This window comes from Pogonomyrmex barbatus, unplaced genomic scaffold (genome assembly GCF_055798465.1).
Source record: "Pogonomyrmex barbatus isolate J1 unplaced genomic scaffold, ASM5579846v1 scaffold21, whole genome shotgun sequence".
Lineage (NCBI taxonomy): Eukaryota > Metazoa > Arthropoda > Insecta > Hymenoptera > Formicidae > Pogonomyrmex > Pogonomyrmex barbatus.
The window spans coordinates 2,750,295-2,766,633 of record NW_028297118.1 but is presented as its reverse complement, the minus strand read 5'-3'; the positions used below and the strand labels follow the sequence as shown (position 1 = coordinate 2,766,633).

Genomic DNA, 16,339 nt, shown 5'->3' with positions numbered 1-16,339 from the left:
TCGATTTTTTTCTTTTTGAACCTATGTTTTTAGGCAAAAAGAAATCAAATGAGTAAAATCATTAAGTTTTAAGGTAGGACGCCTAAATTTAAAGATTTACTTATTTATTTTCATTAAATTATAACATTCTCGATAAAAAAAATTGACAAAAGTTTAGATCGATACTGAAATGTTTAAAGGTGTATTTGATACTTGCAATATTCTTAGAATTAGGTCATTTTTATTATTTATCGAATGTTTGATAAGGAAATGAGGACGCGCTCATGTGCTTAGAGTATTAAATCGTATTTTAAACGTACTTTAAATCATTCGAATCATTTTTATAAACTTTGGTTTAAAAATATGTTTGATTTTGAATCAAGGTGTTTTACAAATTTATATCAAATCATTAGAATGTAAGATATTACACACATTTAGAATAGTAAGAACTGAAATGAAAATTATTAGGTATATGATCTCACAAAGGAATAAAATTAATAAAGTTTATAAAGTTTTAATGGTCGATGATGTATATATATTTTTATTTTTTCAAAATTAAAAGTCTAATCAACTTCACAAATTAATTTAAATAGCTTTATAAAATATTTCTAAAGTTTTTATAGTTTTTCTATAAAAGTAAGACAATAGGATTTCACTACACTGATACTATAAAATATGAGAAAAGATAGACCTATTGTCTTACATAATCAAAACTAAATCAAAATAGATAAATATTTCATTTCTATAAATCTATAAATCTTAAATTTCAATTAAATTAAACATTTACTTCAGAAATAGAATAACTAAAACTTCACATAGATTTGATTAAATTATGTGAATGCATGGAAAATGAATACAATAAAATAAAATTATTAATATGCAGCTATATTCTAATCTGAAAATCAGTGATAGAAATCCAAATAAAAATTTTATAAATTTTATAAATGTAAATTTAGTATTTATATCTTCTTTATTTTTAATTTTCCATTGCTTTAATTAGATCTTAAATTTTTTAACAGGTACATGTAGTTTTTTGATCTGTAACATTTTGTAACAATTATCCTAGGCTAGAATGAGGACATTGGTTCCATGAGTGGAATAAGATAGAATTATGAATTAAATCAGATCTAGTAATATTGAATCAATAATCAAGTTTTATTCACAATTTATAAGAATTCAATGACTGGACAGTATTGAATATTTCTTTAAAAAAAAAAAAGATAATCTAGTTTCTGAAGTATTGTGTAACGAATAGAGTAATAACGCTGAAATTATAATGCTAGTTTCCAAGTAATTCGTTCTTATTAATAGCATTTTAGATGATGTATATATCATATTTATTATTATATTTTCATATGTAATACCATCTTTTTTCACTAGTTCTATTTCTATTTTTTTCTTTTTGCAGATATAATTACTACATTTGAAATTTTATTTTTTGCCAATATGTTTTCTATATCAAGAAATTTACGTCAGATGAATCTTTGGCGGAATGTAACGAACCAATTTGTTGTTTGCTCCATAAGAAATCATCATCGTACCTGGCTGTGTAAAAAATCTCTCATTCAAGATAAAATTGTCCACAGAAAATCACAGTACTTAATATTGCAAAAATGTGATTTTCGCACCACACAAAGTTTATGTATTCCACCAATAGTAGCTTTGCTTTTGCGTCCTGTTTTACGTATTAGTACGTTAATAATGGGACGTAGTATAAAAAGATGGTGGCGACGCAAGCCTAAGAAAGAGAAGGAAGAATATAAACAGTGGTTTAAAGAAAGGCGCAATGTATTTTTGGGTAAACTTCTTTAGATCTTTAGAAATTGTTAATAGTTTGATGTTATGCTTTAGCTATATTTATTTCTTTTGTACAAGGTTGTTTTGGTCTCTATGGCTTAATACTAGCTGTTTATTATATAACTCATCTTGAAACTGATCCATTGACGCAACGTTCAAGATTTATTATCTTTAATCAAGAACAAGAGAAGAAATTAGGGAATATGATTCTTGAAGCTGTACGTAAGCTATACTTGTATATAACATATAATCATAACAACATAACACTATTAAAGATTTTAAAGCCTTCATACATTCATATTTGAGACATTCACTATCTTTCAAAAGCTTATATATTTCATAATTTTGTTTTGTTTAGCATTTAGAAACTCATAAAAACGATTTGGTACCAAAGACTCATCCAGCTTACAAGAGACTTTTAAGGGTTATTGAAAAAATTTTTATAGCTAATAAAGATTTAAAGTTTATGAGAGAAACAGAATGGACTTTAACTGTTATCAGTACACCATTAACAAATTCATATGTCTTGCCGGTATGCATATAATGTTATATAGTTCAATATATTTGATATGTTTGATATGTTTGATATGTTTGATATGTTTGATATGTTTAATATGTTCAATATGTTTAATATGTTCAATATGCATGAATTACTTTTATTTTGTTTCGTTCTCTCAGGGTGGAAATATCTTTATTTCCTTAGATATTTTAAAAATTATTGAAAATGACGACCAATTAGGTATTATTTTAGCCCACGAAATGGCTCATTCGCTGCTGTTACATTCTGTAAGTATTGTGCTTACATGAAAATTAATAAATATTAACATGAAAAAAATCAAGAATTTTTGTCAATAGCTTGAGGCATTATCTGATCAACTATTATGGGATTTTTTAATAGCAATACCTGTATTATTAATTTGGGCTTTATTTCCTGATTTATCGGCTGCTATAATTCATATGATAGGAGAACGAATTGTGAATCTTATATATAATCTTCCAGTCAGCAGAGACTTGGAGAATGAAGCTGATGAAGTAGGACTTAAACTGGCTGCAAAAGTACGAATATTATGTATTAGAATCTAATATTTATATTTTGCGTTTTATGCTTATGTATGTATATAAAAAATTTATTAAATTAAAATTAGTATATTGCATATTGTTTGCACAGGCTTGCTTTGATATTCGTGAAGCTGTTGTATTTTGGGCTACGATGAGGACGCTTACAGAAATGCATACATTGCCCACAGAACTGCCATGGATATCAACACATCCTGCTCATGGCGATAGAGAGAAAAACTTGAACAAAGCAATGACAAAAGCATTAGAATTGCGAAAAAACTCAGGGGTATATTACTTAAATTTTATTAAAAAATTAGTAATAACAGTTAAAGGCTCTCTGTGAAAATAAATCAGGAATATAAGCAATAAACTATTCGAGCTGAAGCTAGATGACAATGCTAAATATATTTTAGTAAATATTAGCGTTTACAAAATTTTATTCCCGCAATGCAAATGTTTCGATATGTTTATCACTTTCAATATGTTTATCTTTAGTACAAAACAATAAAAAAAAAATAGAAATGGTATTCTTGACGCATGTTAAATTCAGTTAATAACAATTCGAGGCGCTATACAGTTGTTCAAGAGATAAAATTCATAGATGAAAAAGAAGTCAAAATACTTCGCCTTAAATCAAGTTGATAAAATGGTTTTTAACGATAGGATCAGATGTGAACATATACAAACTGATGGAATGGAGATAACCACCAGAAAATATCTCAAAAGCTGTTATCGTGAGATTTAACAAGGATGTGAATATTGAATAAAAAGTTTGCGAAAAGTTTGCGTTGTGGGAAAGAAGTTTTGTAAACATTAATATTTACACAATTAATTAACATATATTTAACATTTAGCTTTATCTCGAATAATTTCTTGTTTATATCCTTGATTTAAATTATTGTTAACTATTTTTTATTATTATATGGATATTATTATATCTATTATTGCCATGATTTCATAAACTATGTTATATATTCTGTTGTTATGCAATTATACTATAAATTACATATTGTATATTTATATTTTGTTACATATATATAAAAAGTTTTTAATTTGATTGACAGTGCTCAGCGTTGTCTACAGCAGATCCAAGGGACAAATTTTATAAACGATCGACAAAAGAACACGAGATTTATTTCAAACAGAGAGGGATAATTTAAGATCAGAAGTACAAACAATTTTATCATTGTATTTAATGAGTTTAATGAGTTAAATTTTTCTTCAAAAGTTATTAAAACATCTGTACATATATTGTACATATATTGTAAATATAAAAAAAATTTTATCAGCATATGGTTTTATGATATCTTTATAAATATAGGGCATTCCTGAACTCAGTGCCAAAACTACATGTTTTTACAGGTGTATACAGCGGCTTTGGCACATAAAAATAAATCAAAGTTCGAAAAGTATAAAAAATACGAAGATTGCAAGGAATACCAACAAGTTTAAGATCCTACACATAATGGAGGAATAGAAATTAGGAACAGAATTTAAATTTTGAAAAAAAAAGATTAAGAATAAAGATTAAATGTAACACATAATGGACACAGTAAGTAAGTATAAGATAACTGTATCTTATACTTATTTATCTTATATTTACTTATGTGCATTTTGCATTATTTGATTCTTAATTTTTACTTTCAAAATTTAATATTTATTTTTGTTCCTAATTTTTATTCTTACTTCTCTGTTGTGCAGGGTCAGTAAGGATGCACACGTATGTATTTTTCATTCTTCACAAATCGGATCTTTATCGTTCATGAATAGACATAATATCGCAATTATAAATAAAGGCATAAGCGAACCAGATGCATGTTTGTCAAAAGTACATACAATGAATAATCTTTAAAACATATAAAAGTTAACATGTTTTGTATATTCAATAATGTATTTTGTTAAAATGTCTATATTAGGTCTATGGATGTTTGAACTAAATAAAAATTAAACTTCCAGTAGACGTTTACATATATACTAATAGAATTAATTATCGATGAAAATAAGGATATATTGAAACAAAACATGTATTTAATTCCGAAACAGTTGATGGTAATTTGCAATATTTTATTATAAATTTATTATTATATTTAAATTTGCTAATAAACTATTAAGATATTATTAAAACTTTGAGTAATTATTAGATATAATAATTATGAGAACAAAGTTATTTTATAAAAAGTTAATTAAGTGTATAAAATTTATTCTCCTGAATCACAGAATTATTTTAAATAACATGATTTATATTTAAAAATAAAATATTTTTAATAAATACGATAATAATAAATACGATATATTTATATTTTCTCCTATCAATATTAATTATTTATAGTTATTTATAAATAATATCAAAAAAATTTGCCTGACATTAAAATGACGAATATTATAAAGTGATTTATGGTGATTAACTTATCAGTCTTTCCTGTTCTTTTGATGATACAGTCATTCTATTTCATTGAAACTGTGATGAATCATATTATTTCATTTTAATTCTTGTGTCCATATAAACAGTAATCGCACGTTATTCTTGATGCAGTTATACATTTTTTGTTGTTGGTTGTATGCTTTAAATTTACAAAGGAAGAAAATTATTAAGTTGTTAATGCCGTGACATACAAATATATAGAATTAATGTGTTCATCTACATAACAGAAATTTATAGTGATTCAGTGTAATGATGATGAAATTTATATTAATTGCTAATCTCTTAATCGCATCTGCATATAATATTGATACAAATTACCCAATACTGTATCCGAACAGTGCCACTAATGCGGATCAATATCTAAATACAAAATTTGAACACAGTTATTTCGGTTACTCAGTATTGCTGCATCGTTATTTACAGGATAATACTTCATGGTAATATTTATCAATTCAATTATATTCATGATTTTATAAAATATCTTGTAAAATATCTTGAGAAAAAATGAGAAAGTGAATGCAATTTAAAAGTGTTTTAAAAACTCTTTTGGAAAAGATGCCATTATATTTATTAAATATCAAGTCAAATAAGACATTAATTTAATGTTTTATATACGTATATAAGGTACATACATGTATTATATGTCCCATTTTAATAAATGATCAATTTCTGGAAATCAAGATTTAAAAAAAATATTTTGTACGAATTTTTATGACTTAAATTTATGATTTAATATAAAAAAATATAAAAATATTTTATTAATATTTCGATAAGCTCTCGAGGTTAATTACAAGAATATGTAATAAAATGAGGATTTTCATTTGAAAAAATAAAGTTAATCTCCATATGATCCTGGCACCACGTACACTCAAGATTAAATCAATGGCACTATCTTATGTCCCTCTTGCAGTCATAAAACTTTTATAAAAGATATTTTTTCTAAAATCTCATTGTACCCAGAAATTGACTATTTTAATTAAAATGGAACACTTTGTATATTAGATATTTTTTTGAATTTTTTACACAATATATTTAATTTTCGGAAATATATATTTCCAGAGTAGAATTATTAGCAACTACCCAAATAATAGGATTATCATGAGATGTGATATCGTTTTGATCTGATGTGAAACCTCGAAATTATTTACTTAGGTTGATATATTTATGATTTGTTTATTTGTTTAAAATATATTGAAATATATATGTATCCCTTTTTAACAGGCTATTCATAGGAGCACCTCGTGGAAATTATTCGCTATCATTACACAATTCAACAAGATCAAAAATTTTCGATGAACCTGGTGTAGTTTATCGGTGTATCTTGTCGGGTCCGTGTGTGGAAATTAAGCCGGTTCCTGATGCGAGCAAAATATCATATATAGAACAACTTAGCATGCACGCATATATAAGACAGAACCATTCTTGGTTTGGTAGTGCAATGGCAATAGAAAGGAAAAACGATTTTCTTACGGTATATATAAAGGATTTAAGAAATTAATTAGGATTGTTATGATTTAACACTTATATATAATATACTTTTTTAAGAAAGAATTTAATACTTCAGTAAATAAAATATTAGCAGCTCAAATAAAAAAATAATATAGATTCATTGTTTGCAAACGATTAATGATAAATAAAATGTTTTCTATCCTTAATTTGCTCAAATTTAGCCATTAATCCTTTCATATTGATTAGCAATTCAAATAACTAAATTTGTAGAAAATAGATTTTGTGAAAGCATTTGTTACAAACTATGTCGGCAGAAATAGGACTATTTCTCATTTCTTGACAAATTTTTATAGAAAAAGATTTTAAAAAGAAAGTAAAATGAAAAAAATAAAAATAATGAACAAAATTATATTTTTAAGAATTTTAATATTTCTGTTAAGAAACTAAAAAATAACGTATTTATACATCTTTTAGACACCTTTTAAATCTTGCTTGAATTACAGATATGCGCTCCACGAGCAATTCTGAACATTATACTCAACAATTTGAAGGATGTGAATACCATGCAAGGCATGTGTTACAGTGGTCATGCATCCTTGAAAATACTGAAGATGGAAATGTCTGAAATTGAACATTTTGGTATTTTTTTTTATCTTAATTTTATAGTTTCTAATCGATGATTTTCTAGTTGATTAGAATAATTTATATCTAACAACTTTTATTTTTTTTTTTAATGATATATTTTTATCAATATATAACATTGTCATAAAAATTATGTCATAAATTTAAATATAAAAAAATAATGATGAAAGTAACTATTAAATTCATTACTGTTACTGAAAAAATGTAACTATCGCCGTTGCCGTTATAGTTATTAAAAAACAAGTAACGCTGTTATCACTCCGTTACCAAAAAAAGTAACAGTAACGGCGTTACAAGTAACGCGTTCTTTCCCAATGCTGCCTATATCTATTTCATATATTCATAACATAGTTTTATTCCAAAATCATTAAAAAACATATTTGCTATTTGGAAAGAATGACATTAAATATTATACATATAGATAGACATTAATAGATAGACTTTATGTATACATCAGATTACGGGAAAAATGTGTGGAACGATCCAATGTATGGTTTTTCTGTTGCTTTTGCTGCATCATTACAGGTATGTTAATGAAATATTGTTACATAAGCATATCCAAGAAAGAAGAGTTATTTAAACTCCTCCAAAATTAAAACAAAATTAAAGTTAAAGCTATGATTTACAAAATTTAATATTTTTTCCATTCAAAATCAGGAAATATTCTGAGTTCTAAAATATCCAAAAAAAAAAAACGATTCATTAAATAAAAAAAATTGCTATTTATGTATTAATAAAATTGATAAAAAGTCTCCCCAAAAGAATCCTGATTATGCTCATGGTTTTATATATTTTAATGATACCTTTTTTTCAAGGCACAATAGCATAATAATATTTTTTAAGCTATATAACTGTTACTTGTTTAAGGCTTTTATAATTTGAGTAATTTGATCATTATTACAGAATACGTCTGAAACATTAAACCGTATTGTAGGAAGACCAAAAGACAATGTCATAGGTAGTGTTGATATAACACGTTTTGTTAATACACATATGCAGTACAGATTTTATGAAATATATAAGAAAAGTAGGGAAATATCAATACCAGATGATCAATCGCAAATAGGTACAAATTCTATGTAATAGAAATTTTTATTGCATGTAATCACAAAATACAAAAATAAATTTTGATTCAGGATATATGATGGGCTATGCGGTAACATCAGGAAATTATTTTAACCGAAATCAACCTTTGTACGCCTGTGCGGATCCAGGATGGAGTTATATAGGGCAGGTAAAGTGTTTTATTTATGTTATTTATTTAGATAAAATGCTTTTCTTCCGAGATCACATTGCAACTTAATATGTTATTATCAAGATTGGATAGTAACTAGTTAAAAAAATTAAAAGTTAATTAATAAAGTTAAAAAGTTAATAACTTTTAATTTAACTTAATTTAACTTAATTTAAATAGATTAATTTATAACTTCAATTTATTTTTAAAACATATAAACTTTAACTTATTAATTCTTTTCTAAGTTAAAAATTTACTATGTAGAAGAAAAAAATTGAAAAAAAAAACATATTCCAATATAAAAAAAATAATATTTCTTTATTATTTTATATAAATTTAATTTACAAATAAAATATTAAATTTATTTCATTACAATTTATTACAATTTATCTACATTGTAATTGTTTTATTATTTAGAATATTTCTATCTTAAAAAATTATGACATTTTAATTTAATATAAATAATAATTTAATATAAATAATTTTTAAACTTAACTTTTAATTTAATTTGAGTTAATTTTAACGCAACTTTAATTGAATTAGTTTTTTTGTTCATGTAATTTTTGATTAAATTAATTTTATAACCCATTAACTTTAACTTTAGTTGAAAAATAATATTAATTTATCTAATCTTGATTGTTATATAACAGGTTGTTATAATCAACTTGGACGGAAATTTTATTACAAAACTTCATGGCAATGAGATCGGCGAATTCTTCGGGGCCAGCTTGGCCAGCGGTGATTTAAACAATGATGGTTTACACGATCTTGTAGTCGGAGCTCCACATTGGAAAAACGATAACGGCAGAGTCCACGTATATTTGGGCACTTCAAGAGTAAAATTTTTATTATTATATAAAATGGAAATTACCAATAATGAATTCTTTATTAATTACCTTATCAATTTCTAAATAAACTGAATCAACTTCGAGTTCAGCTAGAAACATTCTAAAATAACTGAACAATGTTTTTTATCAAGTTGTTTATTATCTTAATACAGGAAGAATTCGAGGCAGTTACGATTCTTGAAGGCGTTAATGAAGATGCACATTTCGGTTATGCATTAGCAATTGGTGATATGGATGGAGATGGTTTTAGTGGTAATTAAACATGACTGTATTAACATGATTGTATTAACTTAAAGATATTTTAAGCGAGAAAGCTTAAATAAGGCAAAAATAATTGCCAAAATGAATGTATTATTTTTATTAAATCATAGATATCATAGTAAGTGCTCCTTGGGAAAAATCTGGAGCAATTTATATTTATAACGGCGACGCGAGTTTAAAGGATAAAGAAAGACTTACAATATCGCAAAAAATCACGATGAAATCATCTGGTCTTAATAATCTAGCGAAAAGAGTGAATATACAAACGTTTGGATTTTCAATATCTGAACCAGTCGATATAGATAACAACGGGTTAGTAAATTAATATCTGACTTTCTATTATGTTTTGTTGTGGATTATATTTAGTTAATTGAAATAAATTTATTGTTTGATTAGTAAATTCTTTTTAAGTTAATAGAAATTTATTAGTCATTTATTGTCAATCTTGAACTATTTAAATATTTAATAATAGCATTTAACAAAGCACTTGCAATACTTTTTCTTCAATAATAAATCATTGTTTTTTTAATTCTGAATAAATAAAGTAAATATTAATTACTGTTTAAAACATATTCAATCAGAGCAACACATTCTGAAATTATGCTAGATATGTTGTAAGATATCCCAAAATACTTGTTTTTTTATTTTTTAAGTATTGTGGACACATTCGAGATAATTTGAAGACATTTTGTACTATTTTAGCATACATATCTTTTGTGACATTTAAATATCCGAATAATTAATACATTGAATTTTTTTTATTCAATTTAAATACTCAAACTATTCAGATAATCCGTATCTTAATATTCGAAAAATTGAATCCGAATTAATGAATTTATAATTTGAATCTGTAAAAAATTTATCTGCGTTTCCGAAAATTAAAAGTAATATTTAAATTAATAAATTGAAATATGATTGTTTTAACTTATTTCTAATATCTATTTACGTATATCTATTTACGATCTGTATCAATTATAGGTATACTGACATCGCAGTAGGCGCCTATAAATCAGGTCATGTTATAGTACTTCGGAGTAAACCTGTCGTAAGAACAAACTTGACTTTATATACCATTCCAAGTATTTTACAAAGGAATGTTAACAACTTTTTGATTAAAGCATGCGTTGAATATGATTCGGCAAATACACATGGTATATTTAATTATAAAATATTATACTTTATTATGCAACAATTTATCATGCTATAAGCATAATTTACTATTTATAGCTTTCAAAATCTCTTTGATCATGGATAAAAAATATAAGCGCACTAAAGAGACTTTCTTGGAAATGTCCTCGATGGATTTTTCTGATCATATGTGTATGAATGTCACTATTACTCTTTCGGTATACATTTCCGCATTGATAAATATAAGATCTAACATTTACAATTAACATTTACAATTACAATAACGATATTATGTATTGCAGAATGATATTCAGAACTTTATTGAACCGATTGTTATTTATGCATCTCATAATTTTACACATAATGACTCTGTATCTGAATTTTGCAAGACGTGTCCTGTTGAAAACAGACATAGTAAATCGAAAAGCGCGCAAAGTTTACTTCCCTTTGATATTGGGTGCGGAGATGACAGAGTCTGCAATTCCAATATATCTGCAACAGTAAAACTTCAGGGAGTAAGGCAAGTATATAATGCTCTAGCGTTAGGTATAATATTAAGTTTCTGCAAAAAATCGTTTGCTTATCATGTAAACATTTCATTAAAAATATGTACAATCGGTTTAAAAAATATAGGGAAAATAATACATGGGTGATTGGTTCCAATGACATCACTTTGGAGACGCACTTAGAGAACTATGCTGAACCAGCGTACTTGACAACAATCACATTTATCCTCCCAAAAGGAATTGTACTGCGCAGTATTTTACCTTTTTGTGAAGAAGACATGAATGAAGATATTCTGACAGTTATTTGCAATGTCGGCAATCCGCTTGGAACATATGAGCAGGTAAAATAGTGTATTATTTTAGTGTAATTAACTCATACAAAATAGTATAAATTTGATTAAATTTATAACATTACAAAATTTATACATTATAAATCCATGGTCTCATAAAAAACAATTCAAATTAATATTTTAATTTTCTTCGATAAAGTTTTAGAAAAATTTAAAAGATTTCTCTATCAAGAATGATTTGATAAATTTTATTAAAAAGATTTATATATAATTTCACCAAAAATAATTCAAATTAATAATTGAATTTTCTTTGACAAAAAGTTAAAAGAAAAATTAAAACAAGAATTTTTTGTCGAGAATTTAATTAATTTCCAGAAAATTGTGAAACTCGATTTGGATATGAAACATCTCACGAACGGTTCGTTGCACGGACAAGTTCTAGAATTCTTAATGGAAATACAAACTCATAGTGTGAATCACGGCATGCGCATGATTAAATCTCCGTTAATTTTGCAAAGTGAAGTGTCTTTGTTTTTAAATGGGTTAGTATACTGAGGAAAAGAAGATAATAAATAAGTCCTAGATGATAAAAAACATGTCATGTTGCAGAAAGACGATCGAGGAAAATTATTATCTACTTAATTTAGATTATGATCAACCCAGCATAATTTTTCAGCATATTTATCAGATATTAAAATTTGGTGCAACGTTTATAGAAGAGGCAAAACTTATCGTCAATCTACCAATAGCCATAAATGATTTAGAACCTTTCATATCTTTATATAAACCGCGGGTGAGTATCAAACTTATAATTTGTGATATATAAAATGTGTGTATGTATGCGTATATATGTATTATGTATTATTTTATAAATGAAAAATTATTAATGTCAAATAATTATTTTATTATCAAAAAGAGTTTTCGATCGTTTCTAGCACATGCGTCATAAATCGAAATAGTTATAATTAGTAACACATATATTTTAAAGTAGTTATAATTAGTAATACATGTATTTTTATATAATAAAACAATATGTACTGACTAATGTTTATAATCGTACACTGACATAAATGCATATTATTGGTATATATTTTTTGTTAAATATTTAAAATCGTCTTTCTGGAAAACCAAGAGTCTCGTATAAAAAAAACTTTATTCCATTTTTATTTTTTTCATATAAAATCATCTTCTTTCCGTATTATCACTTCTGAAAGTAGATCTTGATGTATAATATCATGAACATAATTATAATAATTTTGTAAAGTTTAATGTTTAAATATTTATTAACAATTTTTTCAGATTTATATATCTGGAAAATATTATGATTGTTTATCAAGTGGAGTAGATTTAGTGACCGTACAACATGGACTTCCATGGGAAACAATATCAAATATGTCTGATTTGTATAATCTAAATTATAATAACGAAATACTGCAGAATACGAATCACGATATGTTGAAGAGAGACGTGAAAAGTTATGCAATTATTGCTGCTCATATCTTGCATACATTGTACAATACGAGAATGATAAAATCTGAAGATCTCGACCACAATTTGACAATACAAGAACGCAATATTGCATATGTGAATTGTTCAACGTATGGTATAAACTGTTCAACATTATTTTGCGACCTGAGCGCATTAAGGACACAGCAGGACATTGGCAAATTAATGATGAAATTAATTTTCAATATCACAAAATTAAAAGGTATTGACAAAAAAGAAATATCTTAATTTTTTATAAAAATTATTATTTTTTTCTCTAACTTTTAAATGTGCACAATTATTTCAAGATAATTTCAAATTGTCGGACGAAATAAAAATCATAAAATTCAGTACGGATGCTCATGTTCAAATTATAAAACCGGCGAATAGGATTGTTGAAATGGATATCAGGTGAATATTCTCAAATTATTAATACATGTTAAATATCACCCTGAATGATACAGCTTTAGAGAATGTTTACATTATAGACATGATATGAATCTCGTGACAGAATTTCATAATACTGAAAAGATGCAGAAACTACAAGTGTGGACTATATTTGTATCAGTCTCATTAGGTCTAATATTATTATGTATCGTTATTATATTATTGAGTATGGTAAGTCCTTCGAATACTAAAACATAATTTGTTTTTTATAATATTTTTTGTTTACCGATTATTATTTGTTAATCATAGATAGGCTTTTTCAAGAGAACAACAAAGGAAGAATTATCCACTTTACAATCTGATGAGGTATACAATCGTAAATATTCAAAATGATAAATTAATAAATGATTAATTATACAGGAAATCAATATAAAATTGTTCCTTACAGGAAACAGAAGATATAGAAGAAATTACGCATATATTCGAATAGAAGAAATATATATTTTAGGTATATTTTATGTATTTTATGTATATTTTATATTATTTATATTATATAATTTTATATTATATATATTGTATTTTCAAGAAAAACTATTTTGTTTTTTGATGTTTTTTGTGAATAATGTAGATACACATGCGCATAATAATTTTTAAAGAGATTCGGTATAGATATCCGCAAAATTCCAAGTTCAAATCTTGAAATGATTTTTCTCAATAAAATTTATTCATAGAAGGAGAGGAGTAATCAATATTATCTTTTATTATTGATTTATTAAAGGAAAAACATAGCTTTAGCTTTGAGCTGCTATATTACAAATTTGTTAAAAATAATGGCACTGATAGGCAATATAAGCAGTTATCATGAATTTATATATTTATTTTCTTACATGTATATAACATGTATATAAATTATAAAAATTAAAAATGAGATCATTAGACGCCTAAGATCCTACTTGCTGAGTACTAATATTAATAATTATATTATATTATTAAAATTATATTATTAAAATATTATATTATTAAAAAAACAGGAAGACTCCATTTGTTAATAAAATTTACGATTACTTACAATTTCGTCTGCATACATTGTATTACACATAGCAATTATCTACAAACATGTGTCACTTCGATTATATATATTCAAAAATTATAATATTTGTTAAAATGGCAATATTAATATTAAGAAATATAAATAAACTTGAATATATTTCAATTTTCACTGGAAACAAATATAAGTTTACAAAGAATGATTATTTATTTGCATAAGAAAATCAAATAACATAACTTTCATTTTACAATTGTAAAACATTGATTTTTATAAATTTAAAAAAATATTTAAAAAAATATTCCAACAGTAAAAATACTATTACTTTCGTTTATCATCAATTTTTTTTTAATTTCTCGTAAACTTGAAACATTTTAGAACGTGCAGTATGTATAGTAAACGCAACAGAATGACACGAACAATACACGAACAAAAATAAATTTTTCATATTAATATTAATTTCACTTATTGAAAGTGAATATCCAATGTCTTAAATACTAATATATTGTACAAGAAATGTTATCTATTTTTGTAATATCTAATGTTTCATCATTAAAAATTTTGATGTTTTGGATATTTTTCTCAATCAATCTCAATTAGATATACAATTCGAAATTATATTTATTTTGTGTGGTCTATGCTCATACTTTTTTAATATTTTAGGATCTTTTCCTACATCTTGAAAAAAATTGAGGATTATTTTTGTACTGTCATGAGGAATATTTTTGTCAGCAATCACTGCAGCATATCGAATCTCTGCTAACTTTTTTCGCTCATCAAATAATGTTTCATCACCAGCATTAACATTACGTGCGCTATTTTTTACATTATATTTACTTACATGCATTGTTGAATCTGCGTGTCGATAAATATGTGATAAATGAGCACTAAGATGTTTTTCACAAATGCAAAAAATTAAGCTTACATTATTATTATGTGACACTTCCTGTAGCCATGATTTAAATTGTTTCATTTCAAACATTGCTGTTTCGATTGTAATACTCTTCTTGGTTTACATATACTCAAATTATCAATATTATTAAATAATGTGTCAACATTATTAAATGATGTCCTTTTTTTATTATTACTTTTACATGCAGATTTTACATGTCTTAAAATATGCGAATTACACGAAAAATGTTTATTGTATGTGACACAATGAAACAGGTTACTGTCAAATAGAACTTTATGTATTCAAGATTTAAAACGATCATCACAAAATTAATTATCTGAAAATTTTCGCTTACTTCTTTTATTTGTTTTATCACACTTTTCCATATTGAAGACTGAATAAAAGAAAAGAAATTAAAAAGTTATGAAACTATGCAATATAAAGCAAGAAATTTCTGAATCTTTAAATATTTAATAATTTATTATATGTACAACTAATGATTAAAATGATTAAATTTAGTAACTTACATGAGTCATACAAATTATCACACATAACTATGTAAGTTATGAGTTACCATATAAAATCCTCTATCTCTATAAATTCCATAAGCCACACAAATTACAAGAGTTATTTGTCAAATAATGATTATTTATAAGCTTTTATACGAGTTTTGTTACAAGTTTTTATATGAGCAAGATTCATAAGCTGTCACAACTATAAAACAATCACGGTTATTATAATGAGACAACAGAACGCTTCTTCTTGTCTTATTCCTTTATAAATTTCCGATTACTTGTTTGAATGAATTTGTTACAATCACAAGCTTCTGCAAAATTTCGCACTTGCCTGTTATCAGCTGGTTCGAACGGATGGATATTTTCACATTTCAATGAAGCGTCAATTTCTGCTAACGGC

General features: G+C 25.3%; 2 protein-coding genes and 1 long non-coding RNA gene across 8 annotated transcripts; 2 read left to right on the top strand and 1 right to left on the bottom strand.

The window, feature by feature from the left end:
- Window positions 1-1,115: 1,115 nt before the first annotated feature.
- On the bottom strand, window positions 1,116-2,821 carry LOC148936501 (uncharacterized). The gene is made up of 2 exons (XR_016139477.1): window positions 2,681-2,821; window positions 1,116-1,717 (listed from the first exon to the last, which is right to left on the bottom strand). It is a non-coding gene; the product is annotated as an uncharacterized LOC148936501 (long non-coding RNA).
- LOC105427539 (metalloendopeptidase OMA1, mitochondrial-like) lies at window positions 1,426-4,091 on the top strand. 3 transcript variants are annotated; one of them, XM_011639314.3, is made up of 7 exons: window positions 1,426-1,777; window positions 1,855-1,994; window positions 2,135-2,308; window positions 2,455-2,562; window positions 2,632-2,832; window positions 2,945-3,121; window positions 3,900-4,091. In XM_011639314.3, the coding sequence occupies exons 1-7, from the start codon at window positions 1,426-1,428 to the stop codon at window positions 3,993-3,995; spliced, it is 1,248 nt and encodes a 415-aa protein (XP_011637616.2). In that variant the 3' UTR covers window positions 3,996-4,091. The 3 variants fall into 3 exon arrangements, with proteins under 3 accessions (XP_011637616.2, XP_088934160.1, XP_088934159.1); XM_089078034.1 differs by having other exon boundaries at window positions 2,528-2,562; window positions 2,784-2,832; window positions 3,900-4,009; XM_089078033.1 differs by having other exon boundaries at window positions 2,528-2,562; window positions 2,781-2,832; window positions 3,900-4,009.
- A 324-nt stretch (window positions 4,092-4,415) lies between these two features.
- On the top strand, window positions 4,416-14,472 carry LOC105427692 (integrin alpha-9-like). 4 transcript variants are annotated; one of them, XM_089078004.1, is made up of 20 exons: window positions 4,416-4,555; window positions 6,479-6,728; window positions 7,210-7,345; window positions 7,806-7,873; window positions 8,252-8,414; window positions 8,485-8,582; window positions 9,233-9,418; window positions 9,583-9,682; window positions 9,802-10,003; window positions 10,670-10,842; window positions 10,919-11,037; window positions 11,122-11,339; window positions 11,453-11,666; window positions 11,991-12,157; window positions 12,225-12,408; window positions 12,915-13,323; window positions 13,409-13,511; window positions 13,589-13,718; window positions 13,797-13,863; window positions 13,936-14,472. In XM_089078004.1, the coding sequence occupies exons 1-20, from the start codon at window positions 4,548-4,550 to the stop codon at window positions 14,139-14,141; spliced, it is 3,201 nt and encodes a 1,066-aa protein (XP_088934130.1). In that variant the 5' UTR covers window positions 4,416-4,547; the 3' UTR covers window positions 14,142-14,472. The 4 variants fall into 4 exon arrangements, with proteins under 4 accessions (XP_088934130.1, XP_088934128.1, XP_088934129.1 ...); XM_089078002.1 differs by lacking the exon at window positions 4,416-4,555 and adding an exon at window positions 5,354-5,694; XM_089078003.1 differs by lacking the exon at window positions 4,416-4,555 and adding an exon at window positions 5,354-5,694 and having other exon boundaries at window positions 13,797-13,853; window positions 13,936-14,078.
- The last annotated feature ends 1,867 nt before the right edge of the window (window positions 14,473-16,339 follow it).

Coding starts and splice junctions, on each gene's coding strand:
- LOC105427539 (XM_011639314.3), top strand. CDS start 1,426: ATGTTTTCTATATCAAGAAATTTACGTCAGATGAATCTTTGGCGGAAT. Junction 2,309..2,454: donor CAAATTCATATGTCTTGCCG/GTATGCATATAA, acceptor TCGTTCTCTCAG/GGTGGAAATATCTTTATTTC. Junction 2,563..2,631: donor ATTCGCTGCTGTTACATTCT/GTAAGTATTGTG, acceptor TTTTGTCAATAG/CTTGAGGCATTATCTGATCA.
- LOC105427692 (XM_089078002.1), top strand. CDS start 5,507: ATGATGATGAAATTTATATTAATTGCTAATCTCTTAATCGCATCTGCA. Junction 9,683..9,801: donor GGATGGAGATGGTTTTAGTG/GTAATTAAACAT, acceptor ATTAAATCATAG/ATATCATAGTAAGTGCTCCT. Junction 13,719..13,796: donor TTATTATATTATTGAGTATG/GTAAGTCCTTCG, acceptor TGTTAATCATAG/ATAGGCTTTTTCAAGAGAAC.